The sequence below is a fragment of the Python bivittatus genome, unplaced genomic scaffold (genome assembly GCF_059951505.1).
Source record: "Python bivittatus isolate LINGU-HERP-01145 unplaced genomic scaffold, Pbiv_v1 ctg000580_np1212, whole genome shotgun sequence".
Lineage (NCBI taxonomy): Eukaryota > Metazoa > Chordata > Lepidosauria > Squamata > Pythonidae > Python > Python bivittatus.
In genome coordinates this window covers 9,310,009-9,331,977 of record NW_028277087.1, presented here as the reverse complement: position 1 = coordinate 9,331,977, position 21,969 = coordinate 9,310,009, and the positions used below count along the sequence as shown (strand labels likewise).

At 39.6% G+C, this 21,969-nt stretch overlaps 1 protein-coding gene across 3 annotated transcripts in view; it reads left to right on the top strand.

Moving 5' to 3' along the window:
- Nucleotides 1-20,321, top strand: part of PTBP1 (polypyrimidine tract binding protein 1) — a 42,995-nt gene extending 22,674 nt beyond the window's left edge. For all 3 annotated transcript variants that reach the window (XM_088149540.1, XM_088149542.1, XM_088149541.1), the window contains 10 exons: nucleotides 112-282; nucleotides 2,025-2,135; nucleotides 2,855-3,029; nucleotides 4,381-4,458; nucleotides 6,539-6,687; nucleotides 10,344-10,377; nucleotides 10,828-10,920; nucleotides 12,850-13,066; nucleotides 16,255-16,332; nucleotides 16,957-20,321. In XM_088149540.1, the coding sequence (XP_088005666.1) occupies nucleotides 112-282; nucleotides 2,025-2,135; nucleotides 2,855-3,029; nucleotides 4,381-4,458; nucleotides 6,539-6,687; nucleotides 10,344-10,377; nucleotides 10,828-10,920; nucleotides 12,850-13,066; nucleotides 16,255-16,332; nucleotides 16,957-17,089 (1,239 nt within the window). In that variant the 3' untranslated portion in view covers nucleotides 17,090-20,321. The remainder of the gene's footprint in view (nucleotides 1-111; nucleotides 283-2,024; nucleotides 2,136-2,854; nucleotides 3,030-4,380; nucleotides 4,459-6,538; nucleotides 6,688-10,343; nucleotides 10,378-10,827; nucleotides 10,921-12,849; nucleotides 13,067-16,254; nucleotides 16,333-16,956) is intronic.
- The last annotated feature ends 1,648 nt before the right edge of the window (nucleotides 20,322-21,969 follow it).

Genomic DNA, 21,969 nt, shown 5'->3' with positions numbered 1-21,969 from the left:
TTACTTGAGAGAACATGAAAGAAAAAAAAATCTTTGCTGTTACAGGATTGTGAGTATGTGCCTTTTTTAATTTCCTGATTTATTGATGCCTTAAAACTTTTGATTCCATAGCGTGCTCAAGCAGCCTTGCAAGCAGTAAATTCTGTCCAATCTGGGAATCTGGCACTGTCTGCTTCTGCTGCAGCTGTGGATGCTGGCATGGCCATGGCTGGTCAAAGCCCAGTCCTAAGGATCATTGTGGAGAATCTCTTCTATCCTGTTACTCTAGATGTCCTACATCAGGTGAGATGTGGCCTCCAGCTTTCACTGGCCAGCATGTGGTAGGGAACTAGCTGTGATAACTTGTGCAGTAAGTGGCACATCTCTATGGTATTCTCTTTCGTTAATCTTGACAATGTTTTCTCCCTGACGTTTCCTTAGATTAGGAGCACGTACATTTTTGCTGCTTATACGGCATTATTTTTATTCTTATTATAACCTTATGGAATAGATTGGATTCTTGGGGGTACAAAAGCTGAGTTTTTGTTTTAGATCTGGATGGCTCTAACCTTGCCTTCTCCAACCAAATGCTTTGGACTGTAGTTTCTAATGTATTGTCAAAGGCTTTCACGGCCGGAATACGATGGCTGGTGTGGGTCTTCCAGGCTGTGTGGCCGTGTTCTGGAAGTTTTGTTTCCTAACGTTTCGCCAGCATCTGTGACCAGCATCTTCAGAGAGCAGGAGCACAGACAGGAGCAGTTCTCTCTGTGCCCAGGAGGATGTGACCCTTTTGTGGTATTTATAGAGATCTGAAGGGGGGGGATTGGGGGGTGGAGGTGGGGTTGGGTTAACGAGTGGCTGCTTCTGACACCAAAACAAGCAGCCACTCGTTAACCCAACCCCCTAACCCCCCCACCAACCACCCCCAATCCCCCCCTTTCATATCTCTCTAAATACCCACAAAAGGGTCACATCATCCTGGGCACAGAGAGAACTGCTCCTGTCTGTCTCCTGCTCTCTGAAGATGCTGGTCACAGATGCTGGCGAAACATTAGGAAACAAAACTTCCAGAACACGGCCACACAGCCCGGAAGACCCACACCAGCCAATGTAGTTTCTAATATTTTTACTATTTGCCATGCTTACTAGGACTAATGGGAATTACACTGCAGACACCTTCACTTTGAGGAACATTGTTCTAGTCACCATATTTAATTGGCTTTTATTCACTGTGTGTGTCTTAGGGAAAATATGAGAAAATATTCTCATATGTCCTTTTGACAATATTCTTTGGCATGGGTCGATGTAAATAACAGTACGTATGTCCTCATCAGTAAATATGATACATGCTTGCTACATACTAGGGCTGTGGAACACTTTGAATTTGATCTGTGAAACGTTTTTGAACATAAATGAGCTCAAACATAGCACCTGTCTGCAGTACCTTGAAGCAGCTGTGTTTTTTGCATGGAGCACATAGAAAATCATCTTCTGAAGTATCGATGTGCCTTTTATAGATTGAATCCAAAGCACTATGTGGCCATATTGCTTACATCTTAAAAACTTCTCCAATCCCTATGAAATATTAGCAGAAGGCAAAGCATGTGGGGGTCTTGCTGCTTTCTGTAGCTGTTTACAAGCAGGTATTACTCTGGGAAAACTGGGAGAAGTGATTGGTTCTCTGCAGACAAGATGAAGGAAATGTTGGAGAGGAGAATATCTACAAGAATCCTTTTTACTGTATCTCTAGTGCCATCTAGAGTTGCTAGATTCAAGATGGAGTAGGCTTGTGGATTTGCAGGGAATGTGATCTGTCCACTGAGACTGGGCAAAGATGTCTTATGTAATATAAATTTTTCCTTAGAAAAAAATTGTCAGTAGCTCCTTTATATGTTTGGGTCATCTGGCTTCCTCCTCTGGAAGTGGAACTTTGTGGTGCAATTCTGTTCTGTAGGGTTGGTGTTATTTCCCAACCTATTTCTGTTGCAGAAAAAGCTTGGAAGCTATTGCTTATGACTTCTTCATTGTGTTTTATGTGAGCACAGATTTTCTCCAAATTTGGGACAGTGCTGAAAATAATCACATTTACCAAGAACAACCAGTTTCAGGCACTCCTGCAATATGCAGATCCTGTGAGTGCCCAGCATGCCAAATTGGTGAGTTCTCTTTGTGTTATTGTTTCTAGTCTGCAATATCTTCAAAATATAATAGAAATATGTTACAAGAAGCAAGCCTATGCAGCAGAACCAAAATGAAACCAGTGTGAATAGATGATTAGCAGGATGACTCCAAGGAATGATGTGAATTTTAGAAAATCAGATTGTGCAAGTTTTATGAATTAGGTTTGTATTTGAGACATAGTGTTTTAAGTTGTTAATTGGGATGGGAATGAGGAAAGAGCTGTATAAATCTCAAGCATATAATTAGCTTGACCAGGGAAGGGATAGTACATATATCTTAACATTAAACTTACTCCTTTTTGCTGTATAAGTGCCTTTAGGAAGAAGGAAATTTTGCTAACACTACATAGCATAGCAGAGAAAGGCATTAGTGGAGAAGCAGAACAAGGGGTTCTACTGCTTTCCATCCTCTGAGACACTGCCTGCTTCTTTGTACTCTTCCTAAAGAACATAGGAGGTTAGTTTTTAGGTCCTGCATCATAATAATGTACATTAACACATCACTCAGATATTTAAAAGCTTAACCTCATGTTCATCTGAATGTAACCCTCAAGTCTTTGCAAACTATTATATGGACACTCTTAAGACCATTTTCTCAATTTTATACATTGGATAGTTGTGGAGTGTGTAGAATTTTTTTTTTTTTCCTGAAGTACCCTGGTTGGCTTAGATTCACCTGCTTTGGTTTCTTATAGTCCCTTGATGGACAGAACATCTACAATGCTTGCTGCACCCTCCGCATTGACTTTTCCAAGCTCACGAGCCTCAATGTAAAATACAACAATGATAAGAGCAGAGACTATACCCGGCCGGACCTGCCTTCTGGAGACAACCAACCCTCCCTTGATCAGACCATGGCAGCTGCTTTTGGTAAGGGATTGAGTGAGAGAATTTTGACTATGTGCTGTAATTCTGGGAGAATCTTTCTGATCTCTCCTTAGCAATAAATTAACTGGCGAGTTAGCCAGCCCACTGTTGACTTAATTTTACCTTCCTTCCAACTATTAAGGTCATCCTAATTTACACAATGTTTGTAAGGACAGGCAGCACAACATACACAAAGTGCTACTGTGGCTGCAAGCTTCCTTTCCATGTTCTGCTAGCTTGTGACCCTTGACATTTGAGGATGGCACTGTGCATTTTTTTTTTCACTTGTTAATAGGTTTCGAAGCTAATCTGACATTTGGATTGTTGGATCTCCAAGAACAACAAACACCAAATGGAACATAATGTTTATAGTTAATATAACTATATCATTCAAAAATAGTTTCCCAGTACAGTTATATCTTTCATATGCCTTCCTCCTCCACATACATAAGGTCCCCGATGTAAGAGATGTATCAAGTTCTCCTAGAGCCTTGTAATGAGTGATGTTCTAGAGGCACCTGAGGCTCTATTGATCAGGAAAGGAAAGACCTTAGGGAATTTCCTTCATTTCCTGTGAGACAACTGTTTATGAAGAGCAAAAAATCATCTGGCACATTTAAGGTAAAATTACTGTGCTGAAGCTTTTACTGGAAATACTTGGGCAGAGTGGACTCTATCATGGAAATTTACTTTGCAGATTTAAAATGCCAAAATATGTTCTAGCATTCTATCCTGCTGTAAAAAGAATATGGAGAGTTCTAATTTTTTCTCCATTATATTCTTGTCTCCCAAAGTAAATTTATTGTCAAATGTACCTGTTTATAATAGAGCTTTCCAGGCATTACCCATGGAAATTCTCTCATTTCTAATTGTATAAATAACTCTGAAGAAATTTATAGTCATATACCAAACTGTTACCAGAATGTACAACCCAAAAAAGAAACAATGAGCAGTTTGGACAATCAAGCAGTTTAAATTAGTTTACTTGGCTCTAAGAAAACTTGTAAATCTTACAGAAGGCATAAAAGGAACCACCCTGTTTTTTAACGAATGATTTGAAAAGCCTAAACAGTTGCCCTGATGGCAATAACAGTTGCATAAAACTTGGTTTCCTATATCTACCTGTGAAGGGACAAGCTTGAAATAATGATCCAAATGAGGATCTTAGTGAGTTAAGGGGAGTGAGACTTGTATGCCTCTTCAAAACTGGGATTATCATATGCAAAGGGAGTGTGTGTGAAAGGTGATATAGGTTATTCTTCAGTGGAGTACCTTGGTTAGAAATGTGTGCACTAGTACGGATAACTGGAGCTTGTCATGTCTAATGAACTAACCAATCTTTTTTGTTTTGTAGGTGCTCCAGGGATCATTTCTGCCTCTCCTTATACAGGGGCTGGCTTCCCTCCTGCTTTTGCAATTCCTCAAGCTGCAGGTACTGTTTCTTTAAACACTGTTCACACTTTTGCTGTACTAATGCCCTCCTTCCTCCCTCTTATTTTGGACTCCTAAATGTTAGCAGCAGATTGGGAATAGTAATCTGCAACATTTAAGAACAAAACCCTTGAGGATAATTGAGTAAGCTATGACCATAGGCTCGGGGGGTTCACATATATTGTGAGGATCTTTCTCAACATGGGACTTGTACTAACATGCCCTTAGTTTCAGTAGTGGGTTTTCAGTGTGCCCAAAATCCACATACTCAAATGTAACTAGAAATGCAGTGGCTTGGATCCTAATCAAAATTAAATATCATTTATGTTTCAACATTTGCTTGGAAAGTTTTGTCCTGGTAAGATAGATAAATTCAAGTTGGTTTACAATATAGACACCAAATTGTTTTCTCATCAACATTGTTACAGCAGTATTACTTTTAATATTTGGTGTTTCAAATAAATAAAATAAAAATACTGACATTCTGGAGAATGGTAGAATTCCATGGGTGCCCCTTCTGGAAAGTCTCATTTCTTTCTAAACCCACTATCTGTGAATAAATTTTTTGGTTACTAGATCAGATTTCAGTTTTGTGGCTAAAATCTGAGGAAGAAAGAAAAAAAAGTTGAGAACAAGCTTTTTCTAAAGGTCCAACTCCAAGTGTCTGTTAATGCACAAATATAAAATGTATGTGAAGAGCTATATCTTGAGCCAACTAGCATGGGAAAGTTACACTTGACTTCAGAACTATGGGGGAGTCATGAATCTCTCAGAAATGTTCTGTTCCATTCCTCTTCCCAGGTACTACTTGGGATTTCATTCTTGGATCTTGTGGGCTATTTTTGGGGAGAGGGAGTAGTTCTCTTTCTCTCTCTCATACTGTTGCAAACCTTAGAATATCCAGCTATATAAATTCCTCTCTCTTTTTCTCCCCAATGATCTCATAATCTGTTAGTACTCATGAGTTGATTTTTTTTTATTAAAAAAGATAGTACTGAGTTCCCTGCTTTTTTCTTTTTCTTTTTACTAAAAGCACCTCAAATATTCTATAGAGTATGATTTTTATGTAAGTGACTTTTCCCCTGACATCAAGTGAAGACTATAAAGGCAATTAAAAGAGTTTGCCTAGATAGCTAGGCTATGGCAACCTCTTATTCTTTCTGAAGGAAATGTATTTCACTTTGAATAATGCAGATGGGCATGTTGACTTTATAGTTGATAGGGAGGGGGAGGCTGAAAAGCCTTAGAACTTGGGATTTGGTACTTTATGTAGGAATTCTAATACTTCTAATGTCTGAAGTGCAAAATTTCTGTTAATAACTTTCAGTGGAATTCTTTATTAAATCTTGTTGGATGGGAATATTTTGAAACACTTAGACACTGATAATCCTTGAAAGACGTACATAGCTCTACTCTTTCCTCTCCCTCCTTTTGGGTCTCCTATGTACAAGAAATAAGGCAGAACTATTCATATTCCCGCACAGTAACCCCTTTTCTGGGGCATAAAGGAGGTAAATGTCTTTTATGTGCCCTTCAGAAGTGTGTGCTTTGGATACAATATAATAAGCTTGTGTTTAGATGCTTGTCCTGGGATGACATCATTTGTAAATGACTGGAATGTACATAGTTATGGTTTAGTATCTGCATGATAAAAGAATGAGGCACTTCCAGCATGCCTTGGTGAAAAAAACGTACAAATGCACTGCTTTGTGTGTCATCTCCCTTCCTGCTTCCCCCCCCCCGTGAATTTGCTTAAATAAGCCTGTAAAATTTTGCAGAACTTGTTCAAAAGCAGATGTCTGATTTGCACAACACCCAAGGAGAGCCAAATGCATCCCCACAAGCCTATTCTGTCTGTCGGAAGCTGAGAGCAGAGTCCTGAGCAACGCCAGAACCGGAGATGCTTCAGCCCATTAATGTTCAAGCGTATCTGGTTTCTGGGTCCTTGAATGAGAGAATGTGTACACTAAAGCACTTCCTTTAAGAAACATGTTGGTCAAAGGTGCTTATTTCCACTGCAAGTCATAGCAGGGAGTGCGCTGTGGACTTCTCTACTGGTTAATACTCTTTAATTTTTTCAGGCCTCTCAGTTCCAAATGTACATGGAGCACTTGCTCCTTTGGCTATCCCATCAGCCGCAGCAGCCGCAGCTGCCGCAGGACGGATTGCTATTCCTGGCCTTACCGGGGCAGGGAACTCCGTTCTGCTGGTTAGCAATTTGAACCCAGAGGTTAGTGGAAGCCTTGTTGTAATCTTTTCTATCCAATTTATCTCATTTTTTGCTTCCTTCCAATTATTTTCTGATCTTGCTTCTCTCTGAACCACTTTTCCCCAAAAAAATCTTATGCTGAAGCTTCAATGCTGAATCTTTTTTCTCTCTGAAATGGAGTTCTAAAATGAAAGTCCAGCAGCTCATTCAAAAGCAAATAAGGGATGGGTGGTCTAGTATCTTTCAGGTGTGTGTGGACTACAATACCTAGCCCCCAACTAACATGGCAAATTATGTCCTAGTAGTCCAGAATAGCTGTAGGGCACACTGTCATCTGCGTTTGGATATTTGATGGGCTGTGGGTGGAAGGCTTAAAATTGTTGTTCCTTCCCTGATGCAAGCCAAAGTGTTTGCTGGCCTGCTCTCACTCCCCAAAGCTAAATTCTAAGACTATTTCATTGTGAAATTTTCTGCCTTACTTTTGCTCCATTGGTTTTGTCTCTACTTGGGTCTTCCTCACCACAGCAAACATCCTGTAGTCCTCCCCTTGGCATGTTGTAACTTTCAAACCCTGCAGTTGGAGTGACAGTGTTCATTCTGTCCTCTCCTGGGTGCCTTGATCCTTGCCTCCCCTGCCAGCTTAGCTTCATTTTATCTTTTGCCAAGTATGTATTTTCTTTGACGTGCATTGATACATTTTCCTTTATCAAAATTCTTTAAAGTTGTGTACCTTGTTTCTGTTCTTTAACTTCTTAAATAATTTTACATTTTCAGTTCCATTTAACTTCCTCCCCTTTTTGATTGAAACATTTGGCTGCCTTAAAATAGACTTTGAAGGCATGTTAAACAATCTTTTGCACAAAGACTGTAATTCAATAGATCCACTTAGTCTTTGAAGTGGGTTACTGAAGAAGTATAAATTACATTTAGTTTTGACTCTGCAATGAGCTGTTTATATTGCTTGAACCCTGGTGCTTAAAACTATGCCTAAAAGTTAAATTTCTGCTTACATTACTTATGTAAGAAGCTCTACTGCAGAGGCATGGATGAAAGAATCATTATCAATTTGAAAATTAATAGGAAATTAACCAGTTGTAATCCATTTTGCTATTTTTTCCTATCCACTATAACTGTTCTTTTCAGGACATGAGGTTTTGCCAGCAATACTCAGCTCATTCCAGTGCACTTTGGAATCCTATGAATTACTAGGATTCTGACAGCAGAACTTCTCTCCTTTTCACTAGGAAAATATAGGCATGGGTGATCAGTTATAGAGCAGATCTCCTATCTTGAGATCCTAGAGGAGACTTGGATAATTGTAATAGTAGAGGAAGGATGCAGTATAAAATGTCTCAATTCTCCCTGACCACTTTTTGATTCTCCTTATAAATAAGAGTCACTTGGTGGGCAGCTATAGAAATTTAATAAATAAATAAAAGTTAAGCATTCAAGCACCTGATTAATAGCTACATGTTTTCCTGAAGTGAGCAGTTAATGGAGTTAAGCAGAGAGTGTACAACTTCAGTATCAGGCACCCTATATTCATTGTTCAATCCTTTTTCATATTCAGTAACATAATAGAAGGAAATTATTCCTTCTTTCTTATTCCTAATGAAATAAATTATTATGGATTTAGGTCATATTGGACAGAGTGGAAGCATATTCTATCTTATATTTTCCTAGGCAATCAGATCTATGTAGTCTTTCATTAAATACCTTTTGTAGAGAGATCAAAAAACTAATAGAGATAAAATCTTTAAAATTGGAAAAGGGTAGTTGAAGTAGGTACTTCTGAAAATGAAGGGGAGATAAATGTCCATGGAGCTGCATTCTGAAGAGCAGAATACTAAATGAGTCTACAGAAAATACAAATTAATATGAAATCGGTTGGATCTCTTTTTGCCTCTTAAATTTAGCACTTCTGATCTCAAATTTGCATGAAAGATATAAATCCATAACATTTTTCAGTTAGTATATCTTTGACTGAGAAATGTCGCAACCAAAATTCTGAGGCTGTTTTTACCCTGTAGATGGTGCCTAAGTGAGTATTGCTGAGCAACTGATTTCATGCCTCTTTATGTGTTTATTTTACTCATTCATCCAGCTTCTCTTTTGGGCTAGAAACTATGATATCTGTAGTGAAGCTGAACTAACGACTTCAACTTTTTATTTTTCATTGCTTGTATAATCAGTGTTATAGAAACTTAATCTGTGCATACAGTTGAAGAGGCAGTATTCTCCAGAGGGACTCCTCTCTTTCTCCTCCTTCCCCCTTCCCCAGCACTGAAAGCTGTATAAGAGATAGGGGACTGGTAAACAGTTGGGGCTGAGACGTAGATTAGTATGGATTCTCACAGCCTTGTTAGTTTTTGTATTGATTACTTTTGACTGGTAAGTTTTGCCTGCAGTCTCAAGCTAGAGTGGTACCAAAGTGCACCTGTCAATTGGCAAATGGACACTTAGGGAATCAAGGCTGCATCTCATTTGCAGTGTGTTTTGAAAAGGCCACTCAAGGGTCCTTTGTGACATCCATTAGGGTGTCTGTCCTTGAGGCACTATTTCTCAGGCAGGAGAATCTCGACATGCAAGGAGAAATTGGGCCAGATTTAGTCCAGCAGCAATGTTGTCATAGCTAGAGCTTGGCCCCTAATTAGCTGGTGAGGAAAAAAAGGATCCAGCCCTCACCCAGATTAAAGCTGGACTTTCTTAAATTTGGTTTAAATTTGACACCAGTTTAGTTTGAATTTAACTCCAGATTGTCTTGGCTTTCAGCGGATGGTAACTATCTTAAGAATAGGCTGTAGAGCTATTATGAGCCCATAGTGCCTTACATTTTTCACAATAGTCAGTTCCCTCCAGAGGATTAGATTTTGGAGAGAGCACATGGAACGCAGCTTTAGAACTTTGGCCCTGATGGGAATCTTTTCACCTATTCAGGGTTTTGCTGGAAAATGTCTTCACAGTTGTTTAAAGGTATAATTAAGTAAAAAGCTTTTGACAGGTTTTTCTTTGGAGCTTTAAATGGACCTCTGCCTCAGTTTCTTGACACAGTCATGGTCAGGATGTGAATCTTGCCATCATGCCCTTTAGTCACTCTGTTGCAATACTGCCTCTCCTTCTTAGATATATCTTACTTAAGTAAAGTGCTCTTCTTTTATTGTTGTGTTCCACTAGGTTAAAAAAAACTATTAACTAGTTTTTTTCTGTTAAAAGTGTTGTATGTTTTAGAAATCTATAAATCTTTACTGATGGAACACGACATATTTCTTTTATGTATTTACTGACCTATGTTTTTTGCTACTTTTTTTCTTTTCTCTCCACCCCATCCCTCAATATTTTTTTTCCTCCCCTTCTCCCTGATCCGGAATTTCTTTGCCAACTGACTGCACGGTACTTCTGCTTCCTGTTGTTGCTTGAAACAAATATATATACATATATATAAAAATACCCCCCTCAAAACAAAAAAAACCAAACAAACCTTCCTGCTCTTCGGAAACCAACTTGCCCTTCAATATTAACCATCTTGAAAACTTCATCATCCATCAACCAATTTCGCCATTTCCTGCGGGGACTCTACCTTTCCTTCGTTGTCGACGATTTGCGCAACCTTCACTCTCCCCTCCGATTCCTTACCTCTTCCCTGTCCCTCCGCTGCCTTGCTCTGCTGTTCTCTAAAGAGAGTTACACCCCAATGCCTCTTTATTCTTTTCGGTATGTTATCATTCACACTTTTTTTATTACCTTTTTCATTTTGAGATTTTACTTTGGGGAAGACAAGTGTGGTTGAGGGAGGGTTTGCCGTTGTTTGAATGCTTCAGTTATGAAACTTGCTATTTTAGTTAGTTTCATTTTATCTGTTGTGCATGGTTTTGATCGCTTTGCATGTCTGTTGGGTAGATCAGAAACAGATAGCATGTGAAATGGTTCATCTCAGCTCTGCTGGCGGCAGTTGGCATTTCATTGGGTGTTCCCCAGTATGCTTATAAATGCTCCAAAGAATTGTTTCAATGTTCTGTTGCTGATCAGATTTATCCTCAGCAGAATAAAGCAACTTTTAAGTGGAGTGAAAGCAGTCTGGGGTTTGAATGGGTCTTGGATGACTTTGGGAAAAATAAAGTTTCTTTCTGAATACCTGCTTTTTTCTTTGCTGGCTTCCCCAAGGGGTATATGGTGATGTACAGAGAGTGAAGATTTTGTTCAATAAAAAGGAGAATGCCTTGGTTCAAATGGCAGATGGCAATCAAGCTCAACTGGGTAAATACACTTTTATTTTTAAAATTTTTGTGGCGAGTGATGTACATCAATTGGCTTTGCTGATATTCTCATTTTATGGAATGCAGCACAGATTATCATAATAAGTAAAAGTCTGTATGCTTCTCCAGCTAAGCATTTTGGTTTTTCCTTAATCAGTATGCTTTCTGCAGGCAATTTCAGAAGTAAAATGCTGTTTTGTTCATACTTTTCCTAGAGAGGATACACTTCTATGCATATTTTTCTTTAATACAGTATCCACTTGGTTAGTGATTTTTTTAAGTTTATTGAAAAATTCTGGAGTCCGTGTTTTAGTGTGCACATGCAGCCATGTAAATTTGATATATAAATAAATGTGCTTTTTGAGGTCTGAAATAGAAGTGTGCAACATGCATGTTTAAGGAGGTACAGATATTCCGGACCAAAGTGGGAAAGCGCTTTGGTTCTTGCATCCCCACCCCCACCATGTTTGTCAGCTGCATCTGTGAAAAACCAGGCCTTCCCTTTGTTTTACAAAGCAGCCATGTGTTCCAAGTGGCAGCAGGGCTTTGACTGTGCTGGATCTGAGGTGTCTTTCTTGCTTTGGACCGACATATCTGTATCTTCTTAAACATCACTGATAACATCCCAGATAGGAAGTACACAGGAAACTACTTTCTATTAAATCACTGTATTGATGTCATCTGACTGGCAACAGTCTTACAAGTTTCAAAAGGGAAGCTTCCCAGGATTACTTTGTGTCTTTTATATGATTGAACTTTGTGGCAATAAATAGTTATAACATTGTATTGATGTGAACATTTTTGTTTAATTTGCAAGTTTCATTCAACTGTTGATATGCATTTTTCCTTGTTATGGATTGCAAAGCATTATGAAAGCTGTTACCTGTCCTGATCAGAAATTAGTTTTGTTAACAGACTTTCTCAAACCCACATTTTTGAGTTGAGTGATGAAAATGTATGAAGAGATTCTCTGCATTCTTCCAAACAAAGTTTTTAGGCTAGGAATATCATTATATTGATTATTCTACCCCAAGAATCAGGTTAATGCTGCAAATAATGACATATGCTAAATGTCATCCTTTTAGCCCTGAGCAGTGTATAATCTAGGGTATGTTCCATCCACACCAGTTTGTTCTCTTGTCTTGATGGCAAGCCAGATAGACTTAGCTCTGAATTTAACAATGAACCTTATTTCTTATCCTTGAGATAATTTTTTTCTTAGATTTTTTTTCATTACCTAAAACATTTTGTATTCCATTTTTCAACTAGCGTAGACTGTCAGGATGGCTTAACCATTCTTAAGGTTACTGCCTAAATATCAGGAAAGAGATTGGTGAAGAGAAAAATTAAGCAAATTTTAGGTACAATAGGAGCAGTTAGATTTTCTGTTGGTGAGTGATCAGAATCCAAATCAGTTAGCAGGCCACCGAAAAGTAACTTTAACTTCCTTAAATGCAGTTTATTCTGTTGTCTTGGTGTGAGGGGACAGAAGGCCCCCAATTCATCTGGTGAAAGCAGCAAAGAGTGAAGATGGCATTCCCTATTGCTGTTTCTTTTCTAATTTCATTCCTTAAGGGGCATTTATGGTGGACAGACTACCTTCCTCATTAAAGCCATTCCTCAGGTTTTGTCCATATGACTCAGCAGCCCTTTGGCTGTCCCATGAGAGTACCAAGGCTAAGGGACCCTGCTTACTTGCATTTTGGCTAGTTTCAGAAAAGGCATTGTTTGAACCAAGATCTGGTGCAGCGAGGTCTAAACCGGCACAGCTTTACGATAGTCTAGCAGCTCATCTCTTGACAAACTAAGTGCATTGCAGTCTTGAAGCTGGAACATTTGTACCTTGTGGTGGAGAGATTTGTACAAGTCTGTTGAATATGCTCTGGAAGCTCTAGCATAGGTTTTTCTCCCTTCTCTTAACTTCTGGCAGCCATGAGCCATCTCAACGGTCAGAAGCTGCATGGGAAACCCATCCGCATCACTCTGTCAAAACACCAGACAGTGCAGTTACCCCGCGAGGGACAGGAAGACCAAGGGCTGACCAAGGATTATGGCAACTCCCCTCTTCATCGCTTTAAGAAGCCGGGCTCCAAGAACTTCCAAAACATCTTTCCCCCTTCTGCCACTCTTCACCTCTCCAATATTCCGTAAGTAGTCTACTTATGTGCAGGGAGAGCAATACTAAGGTAACAGTATTTTGGCTACTTGCTTGTTGCTTGTTTGTTTTCAGGTCTTAGAGCAGCTATTTTGGTCAGACCGGCAGTGCCCACAATTATGTCATAACTGTCATACAGTGCTTTTTTCTTAGGGCTTCAAGTGTATAAACTTGATACATGAATTTGTATTAACAAAGAAAACCCTCCTGTGATTTCAGTTTATTCACCTGCTTCCTTATCTACTCTCCCATTGACCTCAGACATATTGAGTCTCAGATGAGATTTTGTGCCAAACAGTGGGTGGCTAACAAGCTCAGATCTCTGAGATCCTGTATTTGGAGAAAGAGTAACAATTCCAGATGCAGTGTACAAGTAATCAGTTCAGTCCCCTAGCAAGAACGATCTAATCTTTTTATGGTAGTTTGCTGGTTGGGGGGAAGATGGTGGCTTTGGAAACAAGGGGAGAAGAAAGGGGCAGCCCTACTTCATTCATAGTCTAGCTTTGCCCAGTGCTGGTATGTGGCCTTCGCGCAGATTATTGGGAGAAATGAGATTCCTTAATTAAAACAGGTTCCTATCCTTAATTTTGAGCATATTTAGGTAGCCCTGCCTCTTTGCTTAGGGTATCCTTATGCATCATGCGGGCTTGTCATGCACTTGAAATGCAATGTGACTTTTAAGTTCAGGAGTGACTCAGAAATTCATGGCCTCCATGGCACCTGCAAGCTTGTGGTGCTTGAAACTGGCTCAACGCATTCAGATGACCATACTCTGGATTTGCCTTGAAATAGTTGGCATGTGACCTGAAGTTGGAGGATACTGTTATTTAGTCCTTTGTCACAGTCAGTTGGTCACTGCCTTGTTAATATGCAGCTTGTCAACATCAGCCTTTATTAGAGTGGGAAACTTAATTAGGTGTCTGTTCTTGACACTTCATGGATCCAACTGATTTTCAGTAGGTGTTTGTGGGATTTTTCCAGTTGGACAGTTCTGCCACAAATCTTGTTGATGTCTAGAATTCAGAGGAGACAAGTGTATTGTACATAATTGCCCCCAAGCAGTCCCTTTCTCCATAAGTCCTGGGGGCCCCTTGGTTTACCAAGGCACCCTGGGAGATGGTAGTTGACCAGAGGCAGGAGATAAGAAGTGAGTATTACTGAGCCTAGGTTTGGTTGCATGCTGTTACAATAAGGCTGGTGAAACATCAGTACTTCATCTCTTTTGCAATGGAACAAGGTTGTTTGGTAGCATGGGAGACAAAGAAAAGACTTCCAGCACCTCATGAAGGAGTAGCCAAGTGTGCAATCATTGATCTTCATCACTACTGACTGGAGTGGCTTATACCCCATGTGCTATTGGGGAAAGACAATCTATCAGGCTGCGGTTGCTCATATTCACACAGGTTTAGATTCTGCATTAGCCGGATCAAATGGTGTGATTGGGCAACAGCTTGCAAAGTTGTTTGGGGGTTTGTTTGATCTTGTGGAGTCTGAGAGATGAGATTCGTTGCAACATGAGTTCTAAGACTTGCTGGGTAAAACTTTATCTTACCTGTTTTTTGGGATAACTAGGTCTGTGTGTATGTGGTTGGATTCAAGAAGTAGTTAATGCTGCTTTGAGGAAGGGAGCAGTACTTTCCACTTTGAAGGAAGCAGTAGTGTATTCCTTCCTGAAGAAATCACCTCTCATGACAGGGTTGGACAACCTATGCCCAGTTTTTCCCTTTTTAGGATAGATTTCAGAGAAAGTTGATTGGATTACAGTTGCAGAGAATCCTAGAAGAAGGGGATTATCTTGGTCCCTTTCAGTTGGGTTTCATATATGTAAAGGGACTGAAACTGCATTCGTCACAGTAGTGGATAACTTCTACTGAGATCTGGATGGAGTGTACTTTTCTGGTCCTTTTAGATAATTTCAATAATGTTTGATAACATCAACTGTGATAGCTTTCTGGCCTGCCTGCAAGGGTTGTGGGGGCTGGTGCACTATTTTACAGTAGTTCTACTTCTTCCTGAGCAAGCCACTCCAGTCAGTAGTGATGAAGATCAATGATTGCACACTTGGCTACTCCTTCATGAGGTGCTGGAAGTCTTTTCTTTGTCTCCCATGCTATTTCTGTATGAAACTGTTGGGGATGGTCATTCTTCCTGTTCAAATCTTCACCCTGAGCTTAGCAGGAAATTCAGTGGATATTCTCAGTGTCTGGAGACTGGAACTGGATATGATGGAACAAAAATTATTAGTATTTGTTCAGAACCATGTAGCCTCTTTTTGGCCACTATACTAGCTCAGGATATGGTCTCACTCTCCTTTAAGGAACAGGTGTGAAAATTGAGGCTTCTCCAAGATTCATGGCTTCTGCTTGGTCAGCACGTGGTTACACCTGCCTTTGACAGGTGCATCAGTAATAACCTTTTTGTAGAAGGAAGTATTAATAACAGTTATTCACCCCTTCATCTGGATTATTTATTTATTTAATGTCCCCTACTGGAGACTATATTTGAAGACTACTTGGAAACTTCAGTTGGTGCAGAATGCAGTGGTCATTTGGTGATGAGGAAGAGCTATTGCGGCCCTGCACTGTTCCCACTGTATTTCAAAGTGCTGGTTTTCACTTATAAAGCTGTATCTGGCTTGGATCTGTACTGCCTGTAGGGCTGTCTGCTCCAAATAGATGTTGCATCAGCCAAGGAGGAGATGCTTCAGATTCCCTCCTTTTGTGATTTTCAGGGGGTGGGAGTCCTTTTTTTGTTGCAGTCTTGTGTCTTTGGAACAGCTTGCTTTCTGATGACCCCCCCCTTTTTTTTAAAGTTCCAGAAGGCAGTGAAAACCATGTTTGCTTTTCATACAGCATTTTGGGGTTACAGTGGTTTGGAGGGAGTTGCTTTGGTTTCAGTTTTAATTACTTTGTTTTATTGCTTTTAGAACATTAAGATTTTATGCAAGCCAGCCAGAATCTGTTGAATTGGAGCAGAATATAAATTACATAATTAATGCATAAAATCGACTGCTAATGGCTGATGTGTCTGGTTATAAAATTGCGGTAACAAGTAAATGATGTTGGAGTGATATTTGTTGATATTTCATGCAGAAATGAAGCAAGGATTCCACATTTTAAAAAATCTTCTGAAATCTAGGTCTCTGTTGTTCAACATGTGCCATTCTTCCTCCTCCTCCAGGCCTTCAATAATAGAAGATGACCTCAAGCTACTCTTCTCAAGTAACGGTGGGATGGTGAAAGGCTTCAAATTCTTCCAGTAAGTGTCTTAGTTTCACTAGAGGAGGGAGGAGGACAGTCCATAGTTTCCTTGAAGAATGCTTTTCTTCTTCATTCCTGTGGAATCCCTGTTCCTCTGAAGGTTTCTCTTTGCTGCGTAGGAAGGTCTACCTTCTATAGGCAGTATAGACAGTGGTTCTTAAACTGGGGGTAATTTGGCTATATCCTGCAAGTAATTGCTTGTTTGTGAGTTGAGGATCCAGTTTGGGACTGTCGCTGCCAAGATGCTTCGCAAAACAACAGTCTCTCTCCCTCCCCCTCCCCCCCTCCCCTCTCTTTTGTGGGGGTAATGATATTTGAGACTGGGAAAGGGGATAATTGGGTCAGACAATTAAGAATGGCTGGTTCTATATAAATTAGCATAGCTGTTGGGTTTTGTATCTGGCTTTTAGCATTTTTCTAGTTTAAAGCCTTTGAGAATCGGCACTAGGCTTATTTTTTCATAAAAGATTCCCCATGAAATCGCCTCACATCAGAATATAAAGGATTCTATCCCTGATAGCTGGCCGATGCTAGATTCTAGTGTCTGATGTGAACTTAATATTGCCCAGGACGTGTTTGCTTGTTCCTCTTTCTCTCTGACCAAAGTTGTTGTTTTTGGCAGGAGAGACCGCAAGATGGCTCTCATCCAGATGGGATCCGTGGAAGAAGCCATTCAGTCACTCATTGACCTCCATAACCATGACCTTGGTGAGAACCACCACTTGCGTGTGTCCTTTTCAAAATCCACAATTTAAGTGCTTTGGAAAAGCATGCAGCAAGATGGACCTGACTGAAAAACAAACCACCACTCTTCTTAACAGGCTCGGCCTTGCATTTTTTTTTCAATGGCTGGACCACCAGCATGGGGTGGGACAACTTCCATCATTCCAGAAACAAAAAGAAGCCACTTTATAAGAGAGAGAGAGAGAATGCAACTGAAGTGACCTTAAAAGACAACAGATTTTATTTTTTTAAGGAAGAAAACAGTTTACTGTTTTTTTTAAAAAAATAATTAAATCTTAATTCACATTGCTATAATCTTTCTTGCAGAGAATAAGATAACAATCTTTGACCAGGAAAAAAAATCACAAGCTTAAACGTTTACATTCTTTGTTGGAAGCCTCTCTGGGAGTCTCTTTTATCTTTTCTCCCGCACTTAAACAAAAACAGTCCCTCCCCTCCCCAAACAGCTTATCAACTTCACAGTGATGCCTTTATCCATGAGCTCTGGAATTGACCCCCAAACTGTGCGGTCAGCTTTAGCATCTTTTTTTATAATTCCCCAAACACAGATGCCTTGGGAAGTAGAGGGACAGGAAGCAGAATCATTGCCTTTTCCCTCAGCCTTTCATTGATTATCCTCTGGTGCCTTAGACATTTTTTTTTACCTAAGGTGGAAGGAACAGTAGATACTGGGAAAAGGTGATGGTTACTGTCTTGCACAGAGGAGGAGGCAAGATAGAATGATAACTTACTTTCTCAGATAAGCAATCTAGACATTTTTGCCCAAAATGTCTTAACTTGCAGATTGTCATATTAATTTCCATGCCCACAACGTTTCTCACCAAGTGGATGTTGATAATAATTCCTTTGCTAATAGTATATTGAAGTTCAGATTGATGGGGGATGGAGGAAGAGGGAAGATTCCTAATCCTGGCCATCAACATTTCATTGTCTGCAATAAGTTTCATTGGGTTCTGCTTGATAGAAGTAGTCCCAGACTTTGGGAATTGAAACCCAAGAATAGATCTGTATGGGAGTATCAAATTTCATGAACTTGAGCTTCAGATTATCTATTTTGGGCTTGTACTTAAAGGGTTGTTTAAGATGCCTTTATACTCCACTCCTGGATTCACCCCTTACAGCAAGACCTCTCATAGTAGTAGTAGCTTCAACTTCTTGTTTTAATCCCTTTTATTATACTTTTTTTACGTACAGTCTGTCTTTGCCTAGCAATATTTCCAGTTGACCAAATATTCTAATCAATTCATATATAAAAAGGCAATAGTATATTTTCTTTTATAGATAAGATGGTATGAATATATCTGACTTGCTCTTCTATTACCCTTGTATCCTGTACTCTTATATTTTTGTTTGTAAGCTGGAAAACTAGTGCAGGAATTTAGTTTATCAAGGTGATTTCATGGCTGAAAATTAATGTTATACTTTGAAAAATATTTAAAGTAGCAACCGTCACTTGTTTCAAAAAAAGAGATCCACATTTAAAGGGTCATTTTAGTTTAATAACCATGCTTATTTAAAGAATATAAACTAACATCTTTTTCTGAGTAGCACCTAAAATGCCATTCTTAATGGCCTCCAACTTTTCCATGCTGATCTACCTTCTTTGTATTCCAGTGTTGCCTTACATTGCGCTCCAACTCATGTAAGATTTTTAAAGATAACCAGAATCTTATACTTAATATCAGGGTTACTTACTCAAATTGTGGACCAAAGTTATTTTTTCAATGTATGTGGTGTTGTCTCTCAAGTCACTGTGTTCCCTGCTGTTTCACAGGAGCTGTTGATGTGCTTTTGTCATTGCTTTTGGAAAAGTCTTAATTTTTTTTTTTAATCCTCCCCAATATTATGGGGAACCAATCTATGCTGGAGGAATGTGTGTTGTTTTGAGTGGGGTTCTGCTTGGATTGCCAGCATAACACAAATTTGAGCTTTTTAACAATTGTCCTCTTTTGGCCAAACAGTACCATCTCAAAAAATTAAAGTAACAGTGTCTGCTAAACAATTCCCCTGACTATTATAGTTTGTCATCACAAATATTGTTTCACACAATCAGATGGTGTACATGGTAGCATAGTAGAACTTCGGCGGGGGGATCTAATCACTTGCACAGGGCGGGCTGGTGCGACTCCATTCCAGACCTCTGCAGTTACAGGTAGAAATAGCCCATGGCTGGCCCAGAGCAAGTAGTTTGCCACTAAAATGTCTTTGTGCAGTACTGTTGGAGAAAATTATGTCTGTTTAAAAAGCTTGTTGCTCTGCAAATGAATGTGTTATTAGCCAACATGCCGCAATTAAGCGGCAGTTTCTAATGAGTTGGTGGGAATGGGCAGTAAAAGCCTATACTTCCCTTATGTACTCTGTAGTACTGAGGTAGCAAGCAAGATCAGCAGCTGCCATTCAGGGAGGATTTAGAGACTCCTGTAGACCGTGGAGGAATGGAGTCCTCCATATGTACCTAGCTCTGTTCTAATGCCCAGAACCAAGGGCAAGGGGCATTAGAAAGTTGGGGTGGCAGAAAAGAATTTCCCAGTGGCTGCAAGCTCACAGCCGATACCTTACATTCACTAGAAAAATATTAAATTTAAAGGGACAAGTCCTAAAGGTCCTTTGGGATTTAGGCTTTCCGAATGATTCAGCCACCAGTGGCACTCAACTATAACACTAGATCCTAGCAGAACCTTGGTTAGAGTGGTCTAAAGTTTAACTTTTTAAGTGTTCCATCAGCCTCTCCTTGCTGACCTCTTTGATAACTTGAATCAGTCAGCGAGACATTAAGATTTCTCTTTGTGTGTTTGGGTGTGTTTTTCCAAGATGCACACAGACCTTATTGCAGTTAATTGGGAAGAGGGGCTTCATATTTTTTTCTGATCCTGTGTTTTTTGCATGTAAATGTGAGTAATGAGAAAAAAGGTGTAAATATTTATAATTTTTTATACCTGTTGTAAGACATGAGGGGATGGCAGAACTCGAGTTTTTACAGCAAAACAAATGTATTGTATATTTTGATAACCAACTATTAAAGGTTCAGTATTGGGGTTGGGATGGGAGGGCTACCATACACAAAAATTTGATTGCCTGGCTTAAAAATGTAATGCAAAAAAAATTGAAATTAAAAGTATTTTATAACAAAACGTAGTACCTTTTTCTGTAGTGTTTAGCTATTTGCTTGTTTGGATTGTAGAAAGCAGCCGATGGCCTATCTGTACTACTTTTTATTTTGGCTTTCAATAAATGTCTTCTGTATTCTTTGCTTCTGTTTTTTTCCTACCTGTATTATTGTGCTGTTTTTGTTTTGGCTTAACTCCCTTTCCTTCTAATGTGCCTCCAGCTGCCTCCCATTTTATGCAACCTTTTTTCTCCCATGTTTCTCTTGAACTGGTTGGTATGCGTTCTATATAACTGGTGGCAAATTTGGTCTGTAGTCTTAACACATAGGTCCTCCTCTGGAACATGGAAACAAAAACGCCAATAAGATTATTTGAACTAGGCAAGAAGGAAACCTCTATAGAAAATACAGCTCTGGGAAACCATATTATGGCCCTTTCAGTGATGAAATGTATGTGCTCCTCAGACCCCAGTCTCCCCACCTTTTTTCTTATACTCTAACCTGGTTTATGAAGTGGCAGCTCCCTCTGGGTATTCATGCCATGCAATTTTGCCCACACATTTCTTAGCTTCTGAATATGTACAGAACCTGACACAGGTCTGCTCAGAAGGGGAGGCGGTCTAGGTGTGATGGGAAAACAGCGTCTGGTTGCCTGGCACAACAAAAGGGGAAAAAAACTAGACGTTTGTAGAAAAGAAGGGCTAGGAAGGAAAACAATTCCATTGCATTTACTGCTACTTCCTGGTATAAATCTTTCAACCTCCCTGAGACCGAGCCTCATTTCACATTCTAGTCTGAACAAAGTAAAGTTAAATTTTAATAATTGGCCCCTTTTAGTTTTGTCTTGCTTTGGGGTGTGCTTTTTTACTGAGAAACTTAATGGACAAATTCAAAGTATGAGATACATTACAATAGTCTAATCCTGATCAGTGTTTGTGGTGCTTGGGATTTTGGTTTTGTTGGAAAATAAATGCCACAAGATAAATTTGCTAGCAAATAAATAGTGTTACACAATGAGTGTGTGTGTGTAATTACCAAAATTAGGAAATGCATTATAATAGAAAGCTTTAGAGGATATTAAATGCCTTATTGCATTGTTAACAGTCACTGATAACGTTTGCAGTTGTATCCAAAAATGTAGGCACCCCTGGTCAAACTTTGCTTAAAGAATTCCTGAGTGAGTAGAAGCTGACACAACCCCTACATGATACCAGGTTAAACACAAAATCTTTCTCCAAATTTGAATATTTATATTCGTTTCTTCAGTTATATCAACTTATGTGACCGCCCGTCTTAACAATGCAATACATGTGCATTAAAAAAAAAAAACTTCCCAACCTGTTCATACAAAATGGCTCCTGGACACCAGTAGCGTGGGCTTGCAGAGTTGGGGCCTGATGAACCTCAGGTGGTATGGTATTCCAGAGAGCAGGCATAGTACAGAAAAGGCGTGCTGCTTTGGTCCTGCTAGATGACAATCCCATGTTCCCCTACCCACTGCCCTCAAGGTGTGTTTGGTTACTTCTAGGATGCCAGTTGGCATTCTGGGAGTGATAGTCCCAAAACATTAGGAGAGGCGTCAAATTAAGGAAGATGTTTACAGGGGGAAGTTAAGAGCTCTACTTGGGCCATTACAAGCACTGATCAGTTGTTCCTGTTTCTGCCTGCTACTGATAACTAAATCAATGTATGTGCCTGCTAAAATTAAGCAAGACGTTCTTCAGAGAAAAAGAATCTGGTGTGGTGTTGGCTATCTTAACTTTGTTGTTCAGAATAACCATGCAT